This window comes from Oncorhynchus kisutch, linkage group LG16, assembly GCF_002021735.2.
Source record: "Oncorhynchus kisutch isolate 150728-3 linkage group LG16, Okis_V2, whole genome shotgun sequence".
NCBI lineage: Eukaryota > Metazoa > Chordata > Actinopteri > Salmoniformes > Salmonidae > Oncorhynchus > Oncorhynchus kisutch.
This window is the reverse complement of record NC_034189.2, coordinates 38478364-38502876: the sequence shown is the minus strand read 5'-3', so window position 1 is coordinate 38502876 and position 24513 is coordinate 38478364. Positions and strand designations below refer to the sequence as shown.

The 24513-nt window shown below is 43.2% G+C and overlaps 1 protein-coding gene across 6 annotated transcripts in view; it reads right to left on the bottom strand.

The window, feature by feature from the left end:
• Positions 1–201: 201 nt before the first annotated feature.
• LOC109906779 (zinc finger E-box-binding homeobox 2) overlaps positions 202–24513 on the bottom strand; it is an 80926-nt gene continuing 56614 nt past the window's right edge. For 2 of the 6 annotated variants that reach the window (XM_031792354.1, XM_031792356.1), the window contains 8 exons: positions 21095–21346; positions 15442–15510; positions 12929–13147; positions 11604–11818; positions 7953–8061; positions 5516–7608; positions 3859–4039; positions 202–2280 (listed from right to left, as the gene is read on the bottom strand). In XM_031792354.1, coding sequence (XP_031648214.1) covers positions 1703–2280; positions 3859–4039; positions 5516–7608; positions 7953–8061; positions 11604–11818; positions 12929–13147; positions 15442–15510; positions 21095–21346 — 3716 coding nt within the window. In that variant the 3' untranslated portion in view covers positions 202–1702. Of the gene's footprint in view, positions 2281–3858; positions 4040–5515; positions 7609–7952; positions 8062–11603; positions 11819–12928; positions 13148–15441; positions 15511–21094; positions 21350–24513 lie in introns of all 6 variants that reach the window. The other 4 variants (XM_031792358.1, XM_031792359.1, XM_031792357.1 and 1 more) reach the window with 3 other exon arrangements.

The window sequence follows — 24513 nt, the reverse complement described above, 5'->3', positions numbered from 1 at the left end:
AAACGTTTGAAAATAATTATAAAAATAATGAATTATTGTGTGATTCCGTGTGTAAAAAGTTAAAATAGTACTAGGAAAACTCCCCATTTTGGGGGAATGTGGGTCTTTTACTTTCAGACAACTTTTTTTTTGAGTGACAGGTGTAGTTATGTGGCACTGCTACAAAAGCATGGGAAAAAAGTTGAACATAAGGCATTTGTGTTCTGTAATTTGGCTACTTTTATTCGAGCATTTCCAAGAGAAATTACAAATTAAAAATTCAATAATACTTTTACAAAGACATTTCAGGAAAGATTTTCTTCAGTCATGGTATCATACATTGTATCTTAACAGTCCCTCTTCATTTTTTTAGCAAAAAAAAAAGATGAAGAAAGTGGAATTTTTTTAGTTAAAAATACAGTGTTTTCACAATATTGTATAAAAGTTCCCAAATTTGGAATTTCCAGTAATTGGAAAATAAAGGAAATAAAACAAAATAATATAGTTGAAAATTTGCATTTCACAATTAATGTTTCAAAACACAATAAATGCTCTCTTTACGTAAAATTTGCCCCAATGATCAACGCCAAGTTCATTTTTACTAAAATATATCTATATATTGAAGAACTATAATACTGTACACTACAGTATGAAATAAATAAAATTAGGAAATATAAAATGGGCCACATAAATAAAATGTTATTCAACCTACAAACAAAATGAATGCAATTTTGTTGTTTAAAAAAATTGTTTGGTGTAATACTGACAAAAGTTAATGACATAAACCTGAAAATTGCACAGACATATGTAAACTAAGGAACTGCTGCCTAGTGTACTAATACTGACATGGGTGCTTCAAAGATCAAGGTGAGCTATCTCTTAATATCGAAGCTGGTGAAGAGGTAACATGTGTCACCCTCCTTTCACACAATACAAGGATGGCACTTGCAGAAACACACAGATTAAAAGGTTTGCATATAAGGCTTTTTCTTATCAAAAACACCTTACAAAGGCTTTCTCCTTAATTGTTCACACGATCCTTCCATCTACTGTACTGTACTGTCAAACCATGTTCCCTTCATTTCAAGGTCTCTTTAAGACTTCATTATCTTAAAATCAAACAGGTAATATCTGTTAAGTTCCTTCACAGAGAAATTCAGAGGCCTAAAACTGTGTGGCTAGCTGGCCTGACGACAGGGCAAAACTATAGACAACACATTAAGTGAAAGATAAGTAATAAAACAGATGGACTGTAGTGTGGAGACTACTGCTTTTTTCAACACTGTATAAATATATACATAGGCAATACTTTTTTATCATTTTTGTAGTGATTATAGAAGCGAAGTGCAATTTGTACAAGTCACTAGTTTGTGCTATAAAGACTATGGAACACAGAGTTTTTAGGATGTTAGCACCACACATATTTTTAGGCCTTAATACTGTACAATATTTTAAATGTATTAATTTATTCATTTTTCATTTTTGCATAATGCAGCCTCTTCTCCCCCCCCCCACCCCACCCCACCCCAAAATCAAACTTCAAATCAATGTCTCCTTGGGCAGACATATACAACCACCACCCTTTGAGTCCTTCAATACAAAGCTTCCTAGAAGCTTCCAGGCACGTGCATGTACAGCTTCAACACAGCAGCGTTAAAAGCAAGCAGGTAACAATAATGAACAGAAAAGTAAGATGGGGAGCTTTTTAAATGCAGTAGTTTTATTACATGCCATCCTCCATATTGTCCTCGTGATCCGATTTGGTTTCTGTTTTCCCGTCCAACGAACTATCGTCCATCGAGTGCTCGCCGTTCTCCTCCTCATCCCTCAACATGTCTGGATCTGTGTCCATGCTCTTGTTCTCGCTCTCCTCTTCCTCCTCCTCAAAGTCCTCTTCCCTACGTCCTATTTTCGCGTACGTTCCTTCAACTTCCTTCTGACGATCTCTCATGCCTCCGTTCATCCCTCCTTCCCTCAGAATGCCCTCGCGGTCCTCCAGGTCGGGGTAGCCCTGAGGAGTCATGCCCTGTAAGTAGGCCCGGCTCAATAGTAGCTCTGTGGGCTCTAGGTGGCCCTTCTCCCGGGCCTCTCTCTCGGCCGCCTCCCTCTCCTCGGCCTCCCTCTTGCAGTAAGAGTAACGGTGGTTCATGTGCTGGGAGTAGGAGCCCGAGTGAGAGAAGCGTTTCCCACACTTGTCACACTGGTACGGTTTCTCGCCCGAGTGCAGTCGTGAATGTTCTATAAGGTGATGCTTGTGTTTGAATGCCTTCTTGCAGATTTGACACTGATGTGGCCGTTTACCTGAGGAGACACAAAAGGGAGAGGAAAGCAGACATGAGTTTCCCCGCTCTCCACGTTGTTACTACATTTAACACAATTAAAAGCATCAGGAGGAGAAACAAACACAAACTTAAAGTACATTCCGATGATTCGAATGGTATGAAGCAACTTGAACTATCATTACAATATCAATGCTAACTTTGTCATCGTTTAGTTGTTTATTCCAAATGAGAAGACAAACAGCTTAATATAAACCACAGGGTCTGTCATGTGTTTACACTATGAAATTCCCTCCTATCGCTAAAGCATGGAGGAACAGAATCACAAACACTTAACAAACAGAAAGCTGTGGCAAATAAATAAACAAACAGGAGATGAGAATTGAACAAGAGACTCCTATCCCTGGTAATCTCCGTAGAATAATTCTAGTTTCTAGACGCCTCTGTCCCTCAATTATTTTTGGGACTCCACTCTACTCTGCTCCCCGTGTAAGATGGGATACCCTGAACGCAGAAGTGTGAGACGAGAAACTCGAGCCGCCCTACATTGATGGAGTGAAATTTCATTACATCATGCTACCAAAATGATCTGGCTAAATAAAAACTCTCCCAGCAGCCAGCAATGATAGCTGGTCATGGTGTATATCATGGGGTGGGGAGTGTGGGACAGTTGCACCCCCTTTTTGAATTTACTACACCTCAGCACATCCGGAAATATAACAGTCTATCTGACACAAATCAAAAGATAGAGTTTCTCCTTTGGCATTTCAATCTTCTCGTGACGCCACTTGTGCCACCAAGCACAGACCCCAACACATCTGGCCAATTCCTAGCCACAAATAGCCCTGGGATGCCTTCCATAACTGCTATACTTGCAACACACACCTCCTAATACCACAACTAGATAAACCGGCATGCGACATAAAGCATGCGGTATCCTGCTACGTGCTGCAGGTAGTCACGTGTTTAAAGAATGATTCAACTTAGTGAAAGCGTTTCATTGTGAGAAGTGTAATAAATAAATAAAAATATCATCAACACATAAATGTTCAACGGGTTAAACCGACCTATCACTGATTAGAGTGAGAGTCAATAAAAGACCGGTTTGGTCAAGTGACACTTTCAGCAGTCTGTCTCTGTCTCTTTACTCGTTATATATGTGGGTACGCTTAGTGTGTTTTGTAAATAATAATAGGGTTAATAAAGTAGCATGTGATGGATATAATTTTGAAATGGCCAAGGTTGACATTTACCTCAGACAGTGCCCTCATGCATTATGCAAAGCAATGACACAACATTTAGTTAGGCTCTTTCTGCCACATTCTGATTTAAGTATGGAGCTTGTAATATTCAGAGAAAGGTATTTCTGGCATAACCCTAATAATGTCATGTTTTGCTCTACATATTTAGGTAAGTATATCTCCTCACCCCTGTCAATGAAGAAACAAGGTTAGGTCTCGATTTACATTACAACTGAAAAAGAACAAAGCAGGAAAGAAGTGGGGAATGAACAAAATAAAACAATTGAAAGGGTTAAGTAACACAAAACATTAGAAATGAAAGCAACGGGGTAAAATAAGTGTTCCAGAACAGTATATACCTGTGTGTTCATATTTGTGTCTTAGGAGGGAACTGCTCTTCTGGAATGTTTTGTCGCACAAGTCACACGCGTACATACCACTTTCTGTCTTCTTAATCTTCTTCCTGGACAGACAGGAGTCTGAATCGGTCATGTCATCCAGTCCTGACATGTAATCGGCTGTTCCGTCTAGCAGCTCCCCCTAGAAAATGACACATTTATCAATCCACACATGTCAACTACATTTAGGTACAGGACCTCCTGATGTTTGCCTCAATGAAAGACTGAATGGAAGTTTTTTGACCTAATTACTAACACTCCAATAGAGAGCGCAGGTGTAAATATAAAAGGCAGACTACACTGTAATGGTTGACAATTTACCCTGAATGTTGTATTTTATTTTCATTATTTTACATTTTTTAAATCTGTCCTCCATATATTTGAATCAGTCTAATTTTATACATGAAAGAGTTTTCATTCCATATGTATCTGTTCTTCATAAGGGAAGATTAACCCGATAGGCTTAAACTTAAATGAATGGGGGAAAGTATTATTACATTAGAAGGTCATAATAATAAGAGAATGCCCTTTGCGGGGCATATTGTCATATTCTTCTCATTTCCAACTCATAATGATTAAATCAAGAGGTGTTCTAAATGACCAATATTGAGAGGCACCACTGCTCTCATTAAGAAGTGCTCGCTCTGGTCTGACAATGACTCCTTTGGCAGGGACACTTTCTTTCTTACACTGTTTTTAAAGAACAGAGCTACTATCGTTCCGCAATCAATTTGAGCTAAATGCCCGTAGCTGTATTTTAAAAAATCTAATTTAATAACTTAGAATAGGAAACATTATTAATACTTTTTTTTTTATCAAAATGGTTCCCTCTATGTTAAACAGCCTTCAGCATTCAGTGGGAATGAACATGGAACCTGTGCATTATTAATCTGCATGTAGAAACTCATTTTGGCTTTAGAGGGCAACTCTCTTTAAAATAAAATACAAGACAGTGGCAGAGAATTGGAGTTGGAGTCAGATCCTCGGTGCTGTGTGCAGCTCCAGGGCTTACCCTTTGCCTATTGCACAGATCACATACACGTTGTCCCTCACACAATTCACACAAAAAAAAATACCTAAGGAACAAAAAATAAAAAATAAACTAGGCTGAGACAGATTGATTTTAAAGGGTACGTAGTCTATGTTTTACTCTGGAATAGACTACACTGAACAGCTGGAGATGTGATGCTGCCTGCACTCTGCGGTAAGGACAATTCACGGTGGAGTCTGGCAACAACTGAATCCCCCACATCATAACCTCCTCTGAAACAGCAATTATGTACTGATATCGCTAATGACGTCTGCTTGGAGAACTGAACAACTCCAGGAGCGTTTGACAGCTGGTTATCTACCTGACTGTGTTTTCTCTCTGGTTCAATGTGCTGCAGGTGAGCATTTGAGCTCATTAGAGTACCTTTTAATTAGTGGCACAATGAGCAGATCATTTTATAGAATTTGAGAGGAGACAGAGAGAGAGAGAGAGAGAGAGAGAGAGAGAGAGAGAGAGAGAGAGAGAGAGAGAGAAGGTAAAGATGGAGAGAGAGAGAGGGTAAAGATGGAGAGAGAGAGGATAAACCTGAGGCTTAGAAACTAAACCACAAGCGGCTTATCTATTTACCTGGAAACCAGGCTTTCGCTGGTATTTTCTCCTCTGCTGCTGCTGCATCTCAGCAAAGGTAGCTGCTCCTGTTGCATAAGTGTAGGCCATGTGTGGTAGGAAGCCCATCTGATCCAGCCCTGGGTACGGCCTCAGCCCAGGCATGCTGGCCTGCATCGGAGACATGAAGGTGGCCGGTGGGAATGCGCTCTGTTGCGGAAGCGACGTGTACATAGGTTTGGCACCGAAGGGGTTCATCCCGAACAAGGGGCTGGTGCTTTTGTTGAGGTCTCCATTGTGGTGGTTCTGGCCTCTGGCTTCAAACTCCTTCTTGAGATAGGCCAGGTTAAGTGGCTCTTCGAAGTGTTCTCGTGGGGAGGGAACACTGGAGTGGTCATGGTGGTTAATACCATTTAGTTTAGGTCTGCTCTTCACGGTCATGGCATGTTTGGGCTCCTTCATGAGCTTTGGCAGTGACAGATCCAGTGGTTGTTCAGACAGGTTCATGTTGAGGTTCAGGTCCTCAGACATCAGGCTGTTTGGAGTATATGAGCTACTCTGGGAGTTTTTGGAAGATGTGGAGGAAAGGTTCAAAGGAGAAGGTGTGCTGCTCCTTGACTGGTGGTCCAATTTGGAGTGGTCACCCATGTGTTTGGTGTGTCCACTGAACGTGTTAGCTTTCATGAGTCTGAGCTGGTTCTCACAGTTGTTGACGTTGTTATGGAGCTCTGCAATGGAGGGGGACGTGATATGGTGGTCACGGTTGCGGTCACGGTTATTAGACTTGATCAGGGACACTGGGGATCTCGCTGCCATTGAGTCTTTAGAGGGAGTGTGGTTGTGGTTGTTTGCGACTAGAACCATATCTGCATGGTTGTTCCGTTGTTGTTCTAATGGTGGAGTTCTTGGGGTGCCGTACTGGTAAACTTTCCTCTGCTCGAACCACTCTTTGACGAATTCCTGAGGAAGGCCGACTGCTATGGAGATCTTCAGTAGTTCCTCTGAATTGGGCTCCATGTTCATAGCGAAGTAGGCCTTGAGCACTGACATGTGGTCCTTGTACGGGTTGATGGGGCTTTTCTCAGACAGCATGGACGAGAGCAGGAGGGCATGCTTCTCTGTAAACATCCCCTGTTTTGTGGGCATAAGGTTCTCGCTAGTCTGGAGAACTGTCTTGATCTCCTCATTCATTTTACACAGGTAACGTTCATGCTGATGCAAGGGAATTGGACCTGGGAAGGCTTCTTTGCAGTATTGGCAAGCAAAGGGTGTAAACATAATGTTATTCTCATGCATCTTATCCTCTGTACCTAAATCTAGCATGTGGTTGGATTTCTCGCGTTTGATAGTGCTAATTTGTCTCTTTGAGTCCGTGGTCAAGCTCTGGAGACAAGCTTTGGCTTCGTTCACTTTTTCTAATGTGTAGTCGATGATGCTTTTAGTGGCACCGTTATGGCTGATGACTGGCAGACCAATCTGGTGACCCCCCTGTGACGTCAGTCCCTGTTTCTGCTCCTCGATCTGGTTCCCGAGCTCCTTCATGTAAGCCTTGAGCCTGGAGATCTCCTCCGGTTTGCAGTCCATCTTCTGCCTGCACACAGTGTTGTCCACGATCTGGAGCACCTTCTGGACCTCGCTCAGGTTGTTGCTCAGGGACGGGTAGCCCAGGAGCTGTTGTTCGATCCCCATCCCCAGGTGCTGCATGGGGCTCTGGGCTGAGCAGTGGATCCCTAGCGGGCTGCTATTTCCCCCCATCCCTCCGTTCATGAAGGGCGCAGGTGCGCTGAAGCCATGGGAGGCCATCATGAGTTTGTAGTCGTTGAAGTCTAGTGGTTCTGTTTTGATGTTCAGGTGGTGGTTGTTCTGGTCCTGATGGTGGCCCAGGAGCTTGCCGTTTCCGTTTCCGTTCTCTAGCTTGTGTCTCAGCTGGGTGATGGCGGTGTTAGTGGGGGAGGACGAGGCTGATGTAGGGGAAGAGCCTGTCTTCATGTTGTTGCGCATCCTCCCGTTGACTGCTATAAGGCCGATGCACTTCTTGCTGCTGATGTGAGAGCTGTAGGAGCCTGAGTGGGAGAAGCGCTTCTTGCAGTTTGGGCATTCGTATGGCTTCTCACCTGAAAAGAGACAACAATGTATACTTAAAAAATCTGCCATGAGCGTATTTAGAATGGCATAAGGAACACACATATTCTCAATGATTAAATATAAGTGGGCTCAGGAAAAATGTATCAACAATGAACACCTTTAATTATGCCAAACTAAAGTGTAAACACTGAACAGCTCAATTGTGAGATTGGCAGATAGAAGGAAACAAAGTAGCTCAAGTTATCCATTGGAACAGTGGGAGAGAGAAAAGAAAAACGCAATCGATTTTTGTACAACCTGTGAAGTTCACCACAGCCTTAAATCAAGGTTATGCATATTCAAAGCGGAGTGCACAGGCCCCCTTGCTACCCACCACTGTGAATCCGCAGGTGTTCCTTCAGATGGTGCTTGTATTTGAAGGCCTTGCCACATTCTGTGCATTTGAACTTGCGGTTGCCAGCCCCCTGGTTCAGTAGTTGGTGCTATAGAGAAAGAAGCAGGTATTTACATAAGTTCCACTAACAACATTACAGGGGGAAAATTGTTCACTAAACAATCGCAATCAGCCCTCGGTGCAATCGACCGACAAGCCAAATGTCTTACATTGCTACACAGCCCATCTTGCCTCTTTCTACTTCCAACTCCAACGAGAGAGTACAAGAGTGGCGCCGATAACAGAGGGAATCACATACCTTTTCATTTCCTGGCTCTCGAGCCAAGGAAGCATGCCTTTAGAATTTGGCAGCCAATAAAATAAAATAAATGAAAGGGTCTCTTTTTTTAATATAGTTTCCCCCTCATTAGAAACAAGCAATCTGATCTGCTTTTATTCATTTGGGGTAATCACTCGAAAGATATTCTGACTATTTCACAAGAAGTCCTTCCCTGTATTTCACATACCTGCAAACAACAGTAATTTTACATGAAGAAACAACACATTTCCATAAATATTGAAATGTCTTAATTGGAACAGATTTCCCCTAATCATTTGAATCCTCAAACGTCTCTTTAATAATCTCAGACTATAGGATGGGACTAGGCCTTGATTCTCTGTTCAAAGGTAAACATCAGTTGCGGCCCCTCAAATTTGCAATTCAAAGAGGGGGAGGCCTCTGCCTGTTTCAAAATCCAAATGTAATAGTAACAACAACAACAATAACAACGTACGTGTAAACGGGAGGCACACCAGACGTGCACAATTAATTCTGAGTCGGAGGTGAACACGTTAAATGCTTAGGCAATACAAAAGATCTCTCAGCAGCACTTGCTACCAAGGCAGGCATAGCAGGAAGAAGCAGCCAGCGTCCTGATCCAGCCTGACAACTGCTGGGGTGTGCTGACTCTACCCACATTCCTGGGGAGACAGATGGCGTAAGGGAGGACACAGGGAGGATTGTTCAAACGGCAGCAACCTTCAAAGATCGAGCAGGAGTGGGTCTGTCTGTCGGTGGGGCCGCCAAGCGCCAGTCAGGGACCCCACCGCTCGTACGTTGCTGAGTTGCATAAACAAACAGCAACAGCTGCTTTGGCTCCCCCTGCTTCCCTCTGAGGACCGCAGTAAACTTTAGTTGTGCCAATAAGATACAATCATTCTCTAATCCTAATTGTCAATGGCACCAACACCAGCAAATGTGTTTTTGGCGGAGGGGGACATGCTATCCTACATGACTCAGGGAAGGTTAGGGATGGGATGTTGGATGTTGTGGGCGGGGCGCATGGGCTGGGTATTCAAATATTATTGGCGTGTATTAATGACATATTTTCTCTTGATTGGTTAATTGGATAAGGAGTGTTACAGGTTATTTTAGATTTGTTTGTGGTGTTTATGGCGAGGGCATCTTTTCCTAGGTAGAGACAGTTCTCATGGAACATGGGATTAGGGCTTGCCTGTAAGCGATGACACGACTATTCACTAACTGCACAACACATTTTATCTTTCTTTTTTTTTTTTTTTACCCCAAGAGGACTTCAATTGTCACTATTGCTTTGTTCAGATTCACTTCTTTTTTTAAACACGGATGGCAAGCAAATGCAACATCTATGACTAGGCTTATTTCTTCCACACAGGAAGTTGGATGTGATGCATGCAAATTGTCAACAAATTCCCAGGTTAGTTTATCTAAAAAAAAAAAAATTGCGAGTGAGTGAGACTCAATAATAAGTGTACATGTTGAACTGACATAAACTCAGCCAAAAAAGAAACGTCCTCTCACTGTCAACTGCGTTTATTTTCTTCAAACTTAACATGTGTAAATATTTGTATGAACATAACAAGATTCAACAACTGAGACATAGTGAACAAGTGAACAAGTTCCACAGACATGGGGCGAACAGAAATGGAATACTGTGTCCCTGAACAAAGGGGGGTTCAAAATCAAAAGTAACAGTCAGTATCTGGTGTGGCCACCAGCTGCATTAAGTACTGCAGTGCGTCCCCTCCTCATGGACAGCACCAGATTTGCCAGTTACCCCACTATTCCATCAAGGCACCTGCAAGTTCCCGGACATTTCTGGGGGGAATGGCCCTCGCCCTCACCCTCCGATCCAACAGGTCCCAGGCGTGCTCAATGGGATTGAGATCCGGGCTCTTTGCTGGCATTGGCAACACTAACATTCCTGTTTTGCAGGAAATCACACACAGAACGAGCAGTATTGCTGGTGGCATTGTCATGCTGGAGGGTCATGTCAGGATGAGCCTGCAGGAAGGGGACCACATCAGGGAAGAGGATGTCTTCCCTGTAACGCGCAGCGTTGAGATTGCCTGCAGTGACAAAAGGCTCAATCCGATGATGCTGTGATACACCGCCCCAGACCATGACGGACCCTCCACCTCCAAATCGATCCCGCTCCAGAGTACAGGTCTCGGTATAACGCTCATTCTTTCGACGATAAACACGAATCCAACCATCACCCCTGGTGAGACAAAACCGCAGTTTTTTGGCAGTCCTGTATGGTGGGTTTGTGCCCATAGGCAACGTTAATGCCAGTGATGTCTGGTGAAGACCTACCTTACAACAGGCCTACAAGCCCTCAGTCCAGCCTCTCTCAGCCTATTGCGGACAGTCTGAGCACTGATGGAGGGATTGTGCGTTCCTGGTGTAACTCGATCAGTTGTTGTTGCCATCCTGTACCTGTCCCGCAGGTGTGATGTTCGGATGTACCGATCCTGTGCAGGTGTTGTTACACGTGGTCTGTCACTGCAAGGACGATCAGCTGTCCATCCTGTCTCCCTGTAGCGCTGTCTTAGGTGTCTCACAGTACGGACATTGCAAGTTATTGCCCTGGCCACATCTGCAGTCCTCAAGCCTCCTTGCAGCATGCCTAAGGCATGTTCACGCAGATGAGCAGGGACCCTGGGCATCTTTCTTTTGGTGTTTTTTCAGAGTCCGTAGAAAGGCCTCTTTAGTGTCCTAAGTTTTCATAACTGTTACCTTAATTGCCTACCGTCTGTAAGCTGTTAGAGTCTTAACGACACAGGTGCATGTTCATTAATTGTTTATGGTTCATTGAACAAGCATGGGAAACAGTGTTTAAACCCTTTACAATGAAGATCTGTGAAGTTATTTGGATTTTTAAGATTTATCTTTGAAAGACAGGGTCCTGAAAAAGACACATTTCTTTTTTTGCTGAGTTTAGTACTGCATGAAGGAAATGCTTGATTTTAAAGAACATAAAATCTACTAGTTGAAGTGAAATTAAGGAGCAGATAAAATGTCTAAATTGGAAATTAACATAATCATTTGATCGTGAACATAAGACCGCAAAATCATATCAGACGGGGCCATCAAAAAACCATTTAGGGCCTCAATTAAAGTTATTACCATTAAAAGATCTGCATCTCCAAAATGCCATGAAAAATTCATAATGATTGCCAATCAAAATGATATATTTTCCTCCAAGGGATCGTAGCACATTAGAAACGAAGTAAGTGAGGGGAACGGGAAGGGGAGAGAAATAATAAAGGGATTGAAAACGGCAACAACAACAACAACGACAACAAAAAACGAGGGCACATGATCCTCACCTGATCTCTGTCGGGCTTGTGCGTGGCCATATGTCGCTCAAGCTGAGTGCGGTAGGCAAACGTGTAGTTACACAGGGGGCAGGCGAAGTTCTCCTCGTTCTTCTCGTGGCGGTACTTGATGTGCTCCTTGAGCGATGTCAAGCGCTTGTAGCCCCGGTCGCAGTAGGGGCAGGTCAACAGTTGGGCGAAAGCATCTGGAGTTCCAGGTGGCAGGTCTGGGTAAGGGAGACGGGGGGGAAAAGGGAGGGGGGGAGGAGGGGAGAAAGCAGTCCAAAAGGTCAGCAAATCAATGGCAGCTAATGGGCGTACTGCCCGGAATGGTATGGGAGGTATCACTGCAATCTGCTCTACAGAGTGCCGTCGTCTCAGGCTGGCATCCATGCCCTGACACACATGCACACATACACACATACACACACACACGCACACACACACAGACCCCCCCCCCACCCCCCTTTTCTTATATCACATACTAAGACACACGTGAAAATTCACACATACTAAATTGAATTAGCTTTTAATTGACCTATACACTTTAGAATGTGTTGCTTAACATACTTTTAGCTTAAGTAATTGTGTTTCTTTGACTTTTGATTCAAGACAAAAATGAAACATGATATCTAATCTTACACTGTTTTACACTGATATCTTACAAATGTCAGTCTGAAATAAAGCACCTTGACCTGGTTTTTAAGAACACTACCTCACCCACCCTCCCCCCTCGTCCTTCCTTGCTCCCCTTAACCATAGTCCCCACGCCTAATTGCTTTTAAGTGGCTTATTTAATACCATTTTTCCCACACTTTCATCATTTCTGAAGTACGTATCATAAATCCATTCTAATTCAATCCCTGTTCCCCCGGGGTCTGAGAGGTGTACTATCTTATTTCAGACCTCTGGCAGCTGCTGCTGCTTAAAGACTGGAGGACCGAAGGTAAACACAGAGGCATCCAGTGAAGAATCTGTGAGACCAACAGCTGCCCATGACACAGAGCCACAGAGACCAAGAAGAGTCCAGCCACACCACTGCTGCGTTGGGTTAGAGTCTCAAAGGAGGAGCGCTGATCCAGGATCAGCTCCCCCATGTCTATGTAATCTTATTCATTGTGGTCTAAAAGGCAACACTGATCCTAGATCAGCACTCCTACTCTAAAACATTTCAAACATATGGCCCCAGCTCACCCCTGTCCATGTAGTCTTATTCTTTGTGATCTAAAAGGCCAAATTGAACCTAAATCAGCACTCCTACTCTGAGATGCTTCATACATACAGCCCCTGTCCCCGGTTCTGTTCTTGCCCTCCCTGGCTAGTCTCTGGACTCTTACCATTTTCCTCCTGGCCGTTTATTTCAGGCGCTTCGGGCGTGCCCAGACGGGACAGCTCCTCTCCCTCGGGTGCTTCTGGGTAAATGATGGCAGTGTCGCCCCGCTGCAGGTACTCAGCGATGCTGACCACGTGGCTCTCGCTCAGGCTCTCCTCCTGGAGCTTACTACGCTTAGCGAAGAACTCCTCAAACTCTGAAGTGCAATCAACAACATTCTTAACTGAAAAGAAGAAGAGAAAGAGAGAAGTAGGAGGGAGGGAGAGAGAGAGAGAGAGAGAGAGAGAGAGAGAGATGGGTTTTGAGAAATTGGATTCTTCACTCCCCAAGAGAAATGTGTGTTACAGCAATACTGAGAACGTGTCGGGTCTAAATGGGATGAAGAAACTCCACAACAGACATTAAGGTAGTAGTTGTGGGAGAATACATCTGAATTACTGTGTTATCTTGTCACGCAACAGCCACTAAAACAAGAAATATGAGTTCATCTTAGAAAAGCACCACCTTAAATCGTGGGAAAGTATTTCAGATAAACATATTGTATTTCCTTGAATCGTATTACCAGTTACACAATAAATGGTGGGAACACAATTCAAACTGGTCAAATGACTTCTAATTTTCCTTCATAAGTGAAATGAAAAGAATTTGTATTTTACCATTTTGGATCTTTGAGATTATATCTATTTAATTAAGCCTCTGGGTTTTTAAGCCTCTCGAAAACAACATTTTATTTACACATTGTGTAGCAACAGCACAATCAAATTCCCCGTGTATTGACAAGGGGTCAATAAAATGTCTCTGGTTAGTGGATCGGCTGTGGAACAGATTACTGAGGACAAACAACAACGTTGCACAAAAAAAAGAAGCTTTAAACCATAGTCCTTAAAACACTTTCTGAAGCTGTCTTTCAGAAATTGCTGAAGTCACACATTGTGCGTTTTCTCATATCCTCCAGTCCCTTCTCTTTAGGGAATCCAGAAAGCTGCAGAGTAGAGATAGCTGTGTCTCCAAAAGTAAACAAAGCTCATCAAAACCCGGCAACCTTCATTAGTCAACAGCAGATGATAGACACTCAAAGGTTCACGTTCATTTCAAACTATGCTATACGGCATTCCGACAACCTGGGGCAAGTCTATATTCTATTTCCCCCACCTATCATATCACTGTTATAAAACTCGTCACATATAACATTGTCATGCTAAATGTTACAGGAAGTCACGCAAACGGTTTGATTTGACTGGATTTAGATAGTTACTTATTTAATTAGACATGTCCAAGCCAAGGTACATTTTTATATTGTGATTTGTATGGCAGTGATTATTTTATGGGTCCAATTTGTGAAAGGTCAAGGTAGTGTATTTGGTTGTCAAAAGTGGCATGAAAATGTCACTGGTGCCAAAGGAGCTTGTCTGAAATCGTATGAAACAACTGTTAACTAGGCAGCTCAATTTCCTGCATTCTCATTAGGACTTTGTGTGAACCGTTTGAGAATCATCTAATGCATTTTAGAGACACAAAACTGTGAGGATGCTTGAGATCTCTATATTGGATTCACAACTGACCGTTAAACAAATATGTCTTAAGGTTATAAAAATACATCAAAAAATATCAAATTTAGACTAATTTGATTTTGCAAATGAAATGTCATTTTGGATGTCACTGTATTGCCAACAAGCTACAAGCTCAACCTCGTGATGCCTCCCTTAAAATGACTTTATCCTCTGTAATAGAGGAAATCACCTGGATAAAAGAGTTCTTAGGTGGCAAGACGTGATTGCGAATTTCATTTCTTAAATGAAATCACATGTAAGTCCATGGTGGGTTCTTTCTACCAATGCAGTGCCACTACATTGTTTCCACGGCCTTAACAGAAACATTTGCGATGTCTACATTTCCACAAAAAAGGTCACCACACATGCACAGGCACACTCGCACACACGTGTGTGCTCACACACACACACACAAAATCAACAAACTATATAAATAAATAAAAAAAGAAGAATAGAAGATTCCTAAGGAAGTATTCCCCTTATGTGGTGAGTGTTTACCCAAACGGTGCCGAGGCCAGTTGTCAGCAGCGGTCAGGATGATATCATGGAGGGAAAACTTAATGCCCAAGAGGCTTGTCGGTGGAAATCAGCTTTGTTTACTTAATTAAAAATGGCAGGTAGGATTAGGCTCCACAGTTTTGTGTAGAAAGGACCATGCAGGGACACTAGTGCTCTACACGGACACACAGATACACAGCGACCCACACAGGGATTGGAAGGGTGGTTGGTCTCGGCCTCGTCTTTCAACACAATACAGATGTAGGATCTTCATTTGAGACAGTTTGCTACAGCAGAAAAATAATCCTGCAGTAGCAGGAAATGTGAATTATTATGTGGATTACAATTCAATTAATTCTGGTCCAGGACTATGCTTGCATTGCAGGAAAGTTCTTCTGCAACAGGGTTATCAAATTAAGATCCTACATCTGTACATCAAATCTCCTCACAATGGATTAAATCAACTCACCCGTACCGTTTCCAACTGTCTGAAGAGGGGCGTCAGGCCCCAAAGTGTCATAATCATCTTTCATTTCATCTGTGGAGAAAAGAGGGGAGGGAGGAGGGGAGGGGAGGGAGTAGGGAAGAGAAGGAAAAGAGAAGTTCAGTTCAATGCTGTAGTGTACCAAGCAAACCCAAGCCTCACAATGAAGCCTTCAGAGGAAGGTACGGAGATATAAAGGGCTTGCTGTGTTGCACTGTGCCGAGGCTTTGTGTGGCATTCTTAATCATCAGGACCAGACAGAGCCTTATTTACCTTAAAAACAACAACGAGCAGTGGGAAAGAAAGCTGCTCTGCCATTCCGGGGGTAGTGAGAGTTGCCAGAAAGAAAGATTAATTCAAGAAGCCAGCCCCATCCACCTGAACAGTCAGAGAGGAGTAACCTGGCACAAAAGGCCTTGCAGTTGTTATTCCCTCACTGTGACACTACTAACAATCTACAAGCGGCAGAAAAAATGACAAACTATACAGGGGGTTTTCGCATAAAATCCTGGACTGTGGGCTTAGAATCTATTGCCAATCAACGTAATGCATAGTCGTAGGAACGCCAAGGGCAGACTTGCATTTTGTCCTGGCACAGGTAAGACAGCCATAAATAAAGGACCCCAGATTGACAGACAGGCTCATAAACAAGGGAGAGAACAACTTTTGACATTAGTGGGTAAATTCTCTTGCCGTGTGGGCAGCGGCGAACAAGAGGACTTTTGTTGGTGTTCATGTCCACAGACAATTAACTTAAAGGAGTCCTCTGTGACTCCTTCCTTCCGTCCTGTCTTTGAAAATTAAATCAAGGTACTTCCGAGAAGATAGTGGCTGGTAATAAAAATGGCTCTTGTCTCGCTCTCTGTTTCTCCTTGTTCTAGCCATGTGATTTCTATGGTTTCAAGGATACTGTGTTGCCATGACGGGGTAAACAAACAAATCAGTGGATTAAGGGAATAGAGGAACTCTCTCCTTTACTGTCTCTTGCACCGTGGACTTAACAGAAAACATTTTTTGGGGAAATGAGTTTGAAAAGTAGCTGACAAGTTGTGTAAAATCTTCAGAATATAACATTGCCTGAATACTTGTCATTGAATTAGCATTCACGAATCACATGCAGGAACAACAAATATAATATATATATCGTATATTTTGGTGCAGAGTGAAAAATCTGGTGTTTTAATAGTTGGTTTCATTTCAATAATTAGGAGAGGGTTTTTTCGGTTTCTTTCGCTTGAAGTGAGACTGTTTCCATCTGCACCAAACAGATAAATAAAAAACAGCCAATAGCTTCAGAGAATAAAAAATGGACTCTTTTGAACGAAAAGTACTCAACTTTCCCTTGACATGAAGCTTGACTGTGTGTTGGAGAAACATGCCAGACATTTTTCATTTGCATATGAGGGGGTTTGGAGTGCCGTTGTCTTCTCAGTAATGACATCAAACCAGGCTGCACTCTAAGGAAATGGTCCTTTAGCAATATTGTTGAAGATACACTGGAGTATTGTGAGCAATCCAGAGAAAATCCTCTTCCACAGCCACAAATATAATTCTGGCGTTTAAGAGACCAGCATATATGAATAGTTACTTTTTGTTGTCATTTCTAATTTACTGAATGTTAATCAAGCTCTCTTTTCCTCTTTCCCTCACGTTTCTTTTTCCTGGAAAGTGGGAGAGTTCGCATGGATGCAGCCATTATGGTTTTCGCAGCCTTTAGTAAGCCAATTTCACTGCATATTTTTGATATGACTCAAGGAGCACAAGTGGGGATTTGCTTTTTGTCCCTTTTTGTCCCTTTTCGTTCCCTCTTTACCTTGAACAGTCCCTATTATCTGCGTGTGGCCAAGGAATGAGACTGAGGGAATTTCCAGCAGGAGGTAGGCTAAGACCACGTACACCTACCTCACTTCTATGGGCCTTTGCACAGATCCTTTTTGGGCCATTTCTATTGCTTCTGACAGCTACACATCCATTGGAGAGAGAGAGAGAGACCCATTTTTATAGTTGAAAGTGTCATGTGAGTCAAAAAGCCAGTCTGATTTCTCGCTGTCTCTCTCGGCCTGATAAATCATGTAAGGAGAGGGGGAGTGTGAGAGAAGGCCTGCGCTGAACTGAAGGATGTTTAAGTTTCTGACTGCGACCGAGGAGGGATCCAGAATACCTTTCCCCTTCCATACGTCCACCTATTTACTTAACGCCATTGATGCTGTTTGTTTTGAATACATTCCGATTTTTATGGCCAGTTACCAGTGGAAGAGGGCGCAATAAAAAACAAAGGTTCTCCTCCTCCTTTCTGTTAGTTCTCTGAACAGCCTTGAACAGAGCCAGGCCGGGAGAAGAAAGAGACACGGGCAGAAAGGGGAGAATGCAGGTGATTTGTTTTAGAATGATAGTGATGTCATGTATTCCAGCCCACTGCATCTAGCGGCCCCATTGTGGGATGAAAGAATGTCAAGGACCTTTCTAGAACACAAAACTCTGATTGTGCTGGCACCGGAAAGGCACAGCTAAGAAACTTTTTGCAGTGCTCTTCGATTCAAAACCTGTATCCTTTGGACAGGGGTACTAAAGCTGACGTAGACAAGGCAGGGGAGAAAAGCACAGCTAATCTCAGGGGAAAGCTACAGTATGTGCTGAGGTATCATTGTAGACAGTAAGGCACCCGTGAAAGAGGGGTGGGGGGGGGAGGCAGACAAACGTTCTGCCCACAAGCTTGGGAAAGAGAAGACTCCCATCATCTACACTAATTAACTACACTAGGTCTCAGAAATATGGCCGACTACGTTTCATCACTTGAGAAGCAGATTATCTGGGAATTGCAACATAGTTGAATTACAGACATTAAGGCACCACAGACTTTTATCAAATAAACAATTACTGTACGCTTTGACTACTTGTTTATTTTTTTAAATCTTGATTGATTTGAACATTTCTATTTTTAAAGAATCCAACCCCATATGGACTGTTACGAGTGGGGGCAGAAATATAAACATGCGTAAACATAGCAAAATAACGCACTGACTGTCTACGACAACTATGTTTTACAGTTTCTATGTCGATAATCAGTAACCACAAAGTGAACGTCCTCCTTTTCAATAGATTTTTTTGTTTTAAATTGAGCATAATAACATTTTAGATGGTGAAATATTTCCCCCTTTTCGGCACTCTACAGAACCCAGTTCATTAGGAGAAATGAATAGCTAACACCGGCTCATTTAAACGGGATGTCTTACATGAGTTCTCGCTACACTCTGTTTCTGTCACACCGCTGCAAGAATCATTGACTCTTATTATACATGTAAATGGCTATCATAAAAATAAAAATTTCATTTAAGATTGTTAATGACTTTTGCAGCAGTCTGGCTTCCTTTAATGATGATCCCCTAGCCCTAATTAAAAGTATTTATCTTTCAAGCATCCATGACTAGGCTCTCTGCTATCAGTGATGCTCCAAAGAAACTAAGAAGTAAGGCGCCTCCAAAGTTGTATGTATCACGTGCACGAAATGATCTAAACTAGATTATTAGCAAATTGAGCTACAGTGGGGCAGAAAAGTATTTAGTCAGCCACCAATTGTGCAAGTTCTCCCACTTAAAAAGATGAGAGAGGCCTGTAATTTTCATCATAGGTACACTTTAACTATAACAGACAAAATGAGAAAAAAAATCCAGAAAATCACATTGTAGGATTTTTTATGAATTTATTTGCAAATTATGGTGGAATATAAGTATTTGGTCAATAACAAAAGTTTATCTCAATACTTTGTTGTATACCCTTTGTTGGCAATGACAGAGGTCAAACGTTTTCTGTAAGTCTTCACAAGGTTTTCACACACTGTTGCTGGTATTTTGGCCCATTCCTCCATGCAGATGATGTTTTGGGGCTGTTGCTGGGCAACACGGACTTTCAACTCCCTCCAAAGATTTTCTATGGGGTTGAGATCTGGAGACTGGCTAGGCCACTCCAGGACCTTGAAATGCTTCTTACGAAGCCACTCCTTCGTTGCCCGGGCGGTGTGTTTGGGATCATTGTCATGCTGAAAGACCCAGCCACGTTTCATCTTCAATGCCCTTGCTGATGGAAGGAGGTTTTCACTCAAAATCTCACGATACATGGCCCCATTCATTCTTTCCTTTACACGGATCAGTCGTCCTGGTCCCTTTGCAGAAAAACAGCCCCAAAGCATGATGTTTCCACCCCCATGCTTCACAGTAGGTATGGTGTTCTTTGTCAGCATTCTTTGTCCTCCAAACACGACGAGTTGAGTTTTTACCAAAAAGTTATATTTTGGTTTCATCTGACCATATGACATTCTCCCAATCTTCTTCTGGATCATCCAAATGCTCTCTAGTAAACTTCAGACGGGCCTGGACATGTACTGGCTTAAGCAGGGGGACACGTCTGGCACTGCAGGATTTGAGCCCCTGGCGGCGTAGTGTGTTACTGATGGTAGGCTTTGTTACTTTGGTCCCAGCTCTCTGCAGGTCCCCCCGTGTGGTTCTGGGATTTTTGCTCACCGTTCTTGTGATCATTTTGACCCCACGGGTTGAGATCTTGCGTGGAGCCCCAGATCGAGGGAGATTATCAGTGGTCTTGTATGTCTTCCATTTCCTAATAATTGCTCCCACAGTTGATTTCTTCAAACCAAGCTGCTTACCTATTGCAGATTCAGTCTTCCCAGCCTTGTGCAGGTCTACAATTTTGTTTCTGGTGTCCTTTGACAGCTCTTTGGTCTTGGCCATAGTGGAATTTGGAGTGTGACTGTTTGAGGTTGTGGACAGGTGTCTTTTATACTGATAACAAGTTCAAACAGGTGCCATTAATACGGGTAACGAGTGGAGGACAGAGGAGCCTCTTAAAGAAGAAGTTACAGGTCTGTGAGAGCCAGAAATATTGCTTGTTTGTAGGTGACCAAATACTTATTTTCCACCATAATTTGCAAATAAATTCATAAAAAATCCTACAATGTGATTTTCTGGATTTTTTTCTTCTCATTTTGTCTGTCATAGTTGAAGTGTACCTATGATGAAAATTACAGGCCTCTCTCATCTTTTTAAGTGGGAGAACTGGCACAATTGGTGGCTGACTAAATACGTTTTTGCTCCACTGCATATCAATCATATACCGAAGCTCTGATCATATTGTGATTATAGAGACAATCAAAAGAGGTCATTCTGAGAAAATGTCATGTACGCTCTTAGTTTCACGATTGAAACTATCTGTCAATATCATCTCATGTCATTCTGGTTGACTTTAGCGAGGGTAAAAATATGTGTTGTGATTTAGCGCCGGGACAAGCCGAGTGAGTTTCGGTCACGTGGGGGTGTAGGAATCTTCACCGTGCCATCTTCAGTGGCACCATCATACGTTTCCTACTTATCGTCAAGTTACAGTAACGTCTCCTGAATCTCTGCTTGCCCCCTGTCAACTCCCTGCATGTCAAAACAGGGTTTGATCTCCTCCACTTCCTTATGACTGCCGTGCACGGTCAACCTCTGCCCCTGTTACTGTGGAGGTGGGGGTGGTGGAGGGGGGGGGGGGGGGGGGGGGGGGGGGGGGGGGGGGGAGTTGGCTAGCCTATCATCTCATGGAAACCCAAATAAATCCGGAAAACATTTTGGCCGTGTGTGACGCTCACCAGTGCCGTCGACTGAGGCGTGCAGCATGTCGTTGTCATGCCAGACATGGTCTACTCCGCTGTCCCTCATGTCATCGTCCTCATCCTCCTTTGTCGTCAGGGCCTGGCCCACCCTCGGGGATCCAGCGTCGTGGTTATTCAGGCTGGCAGGGCTGCACACCCCGTTGAGTAGGCCGTCCTCCTCTGATACCAGCAGCTTGTCCTCATCCTCTGTCTCTGAACCAGTGTCCATCACATTCTCATAATTCAACGCTGCAATGGGGGAGAACACAAAACAAGACAGGTCACTAGAGGAATTCAGATTTGGTGCTCAGTGTACTGACCTTGAAATGGAAAAAAAGGTAATCGAGGATTATGTCCTTAGATGAAGTCATGATTGCACTGCACTGTTAGGAGCTAGTAACACAATAATTTCGCTGCACCTGTTATAACATCTGCTAAACTGCTTGAGTGACCAATAAACTTTGATTTTATTTGATTACAGGCTAATAAACCCATTCCTGTTTGGGACATGGGCCCTTTCTTGTGGGGGTACATCCCAATTACAACAACACCCACAGCGACAGACTGGAACCTGTAACTTTACCCATCATGGTGTGTGGAGTCAGTCAGCTGCTACGTAGACACGCCAAAATAGCCACAAAGGTGACTGCCTGAGATGCCAACCTAGCTACACCTTTCAGTTGGGCTCACAGATCTAAAGCATACACGACGTGGCTGAGATACTCTGCACTTCTGATATTTACAAATGTCAAATAGCCATACCCCCTGGATTGAAACTTTTGAACCCCTAGTCATTTCATCACATTCACCACTCCTAAATAAGTGACGCACCACCGACTGTACTGCATTTTTCCCCAGAACTTGACAGATATCAACCGTCAAGTCAAATCCTTACAATGATAAATGAAATAATACATACAAGTGTAAAAAATAAAAAAATAAAATCAAAACAGGACCTGCACCCCACTCCTTTCCCTCCGTTCCCTCTCCTCTTGTCTTTTTCAGGGAGTGTTTTCAATGAGTCATGGTTGCGGAGAGAAATGCTGCGCAGTCGAGCCCCACATTAAAATAACTCACACAAGTAGCGGCCCGCTTGATTCCACAACACTTGGTCCCAGACACATGGCAGCTTCTCTTAAAATAGGCAGCCTGTAAATAAGGGCTGTGAACTCAATTGAAGGTGGCTGTTTGTGAATTAGTCTGCCCTCACAAGGCTGGTTCTCTAGCCTCTCCAGTCTACACACAAGGCCCATAAATTGTCGGTCCTACAAAAGGAAGCCTTAAGACGTATTAGAGGAATGAACACAGGACATTAGCTCAGCGAGAGAAACAGGGCCGGCACATCACCGCATCACACCCAGACACAGCTCACTGCTAGTTCCTAAAACACTACTCTAGAGAAACAGACTCAAAACAACCACAGAGGGGGGAAATCAGAGTATGACATCATGGGAACCGATTTCAAATGTGGCTAGGGGAAGGCGAGGAAAAAGAGTGCAAACATTTTTCAGGTCTGTTTTAATTGCTGTACTGTAGCTATATATGACTACTAAATAAAACCTTTAAAACCTTTAAAATTACAAAACTGAGAAGGGAAAAAAAATCTGATATTTTCTTATATATACTATGGAGAGTAATACGATTACGTTGAGCGTATACAGTATGTCCATGCATGATCTTTGTATAATCCGCGGGTCTGCACTTGCCTTCCGAACAACAGGTGCAAATTAAAATGAAAACGGCTACGTAGACAGGGCCAGCAGAATCAGCTGACCTGGTTAGAATACCAATTGATGGGGGAAACAAAACCTTTTCAAGAGGTGTGACCACAAGGGTTTAGGCAAGTTCAGACTGGGTAATGCTCTCAGACATGAAAAAAGCGAAAGCCCAAAGAAAAGCCAAAAAGAAAGTGAGACATTCAAACTCCTGCTGTGTGGTCCCAGATATACCTTGGCACTGCACTTGATAACATGTTATTGTTATTATTATATTTCCCCTTTGGTCCCTTCCCAACTTACCGCGACACCCCCTAACCCCCTCACCCCAGAGGTTCAACCATTTCCTAGCAACACAACGTGCTGTGGACTCCCTACTCCCCTTCTCCCAGGCAGGTTTCTAAGGGTGGCCTAGCAGGCGGGCGGCAGGGGTTAACAAAGAAGCAGGAGGCCTGGGAAGCTATTACCCCTCCCCCCGCAGACCTGATCTCTGGACACAGCCTGAATACCGACGAATACCCAGGAGGAGTGAATGACATTATCTAAGGATGGACAGGTTTTAAAAGGCCTTTCTTTACACCCCAAACCTCTCATAAGACTATTTCAGTGTGCTATAGGTCCATGTGTAGGGTATAGGTTAACGCATGAAGAGAGGCGCTACAATGTGACGTCTTCAATGTTGAGCAACGGACCTGGAAACAATGGGCCTTGGACATAGAGGAGAGGTGAAGATCATCCCACTCCCTGCAAACCGCTAGACATCTACAATTGTCCAAAACGAACCGTGAAAGCTACTAAACGCCCGGTTGGGGTTCTGTGCTTCCATACAGGTCCACGTGTTTTAGGGGAGAGGTGGGGAGTGCGAGAGGGGTGCTCAGTGGATGTGATCTCCAAGCTAGAACATTGGCTATCAGACACAGCGTTACACACACCAAAGAGCTTGGAGAAGACAGAAATGACAATGTGTGACTTGTCAATCAAAGAAGCAAATAGCATTGCCTTCGGAGAGCCTGCTTTGTTTAGGTGACATCTCTGACAGATTCCTCCGTATACTATAAGCACCAGCCTGACGTTGGGCATTGTACTCTGAAACAAAGTCATTCCGAACCTACTAATGTTAGCCTACACTATGCCATTATTTTGTTCAATACCTCGCCGCTAATCAATCTTTTGTGTTTCTAGACGAGATAGACAAAGAAATCATCATGTTTACTTTTTTAGGCTACGTTTTCTTTCAGATGACACTTTCCATTTTTCTCCTCCTTTAGTTTAAGTGCCACCCTCAACAAAGGCAATTACAGCTGGCATTTTTGACTGATGCCACCTGTTACCAGCTGATTTCACCAGCTCTCTTCTGATTGGAGGTAAATAAAGGGAACGACTTTTACAGATAATTAAAATGACACTTGTAATTGCTCGCTTGAGTCTTGCTTAATATCAGGCGTATTCGTGGCTGACATAACCCTTTCAAAGCTCTGGTATTAGGCTGTCAGGCATACCAGTGCAAGAGGGCAGTTTCAAAAGTGCATTGATTATGACGTCTATAACCTTCCAAAATGACCGTTTTTTTCCCCCCCGTCGAAGGATGAGAGCGCGAGTTATCCTTTCAATGTCTGTGACAAAAAGGAGTCTGATTTGAAATCTCAACATCTTTCTTTTAAAACAAATGAAGACATTTGACAATCAGTGTTTCGACGGTGG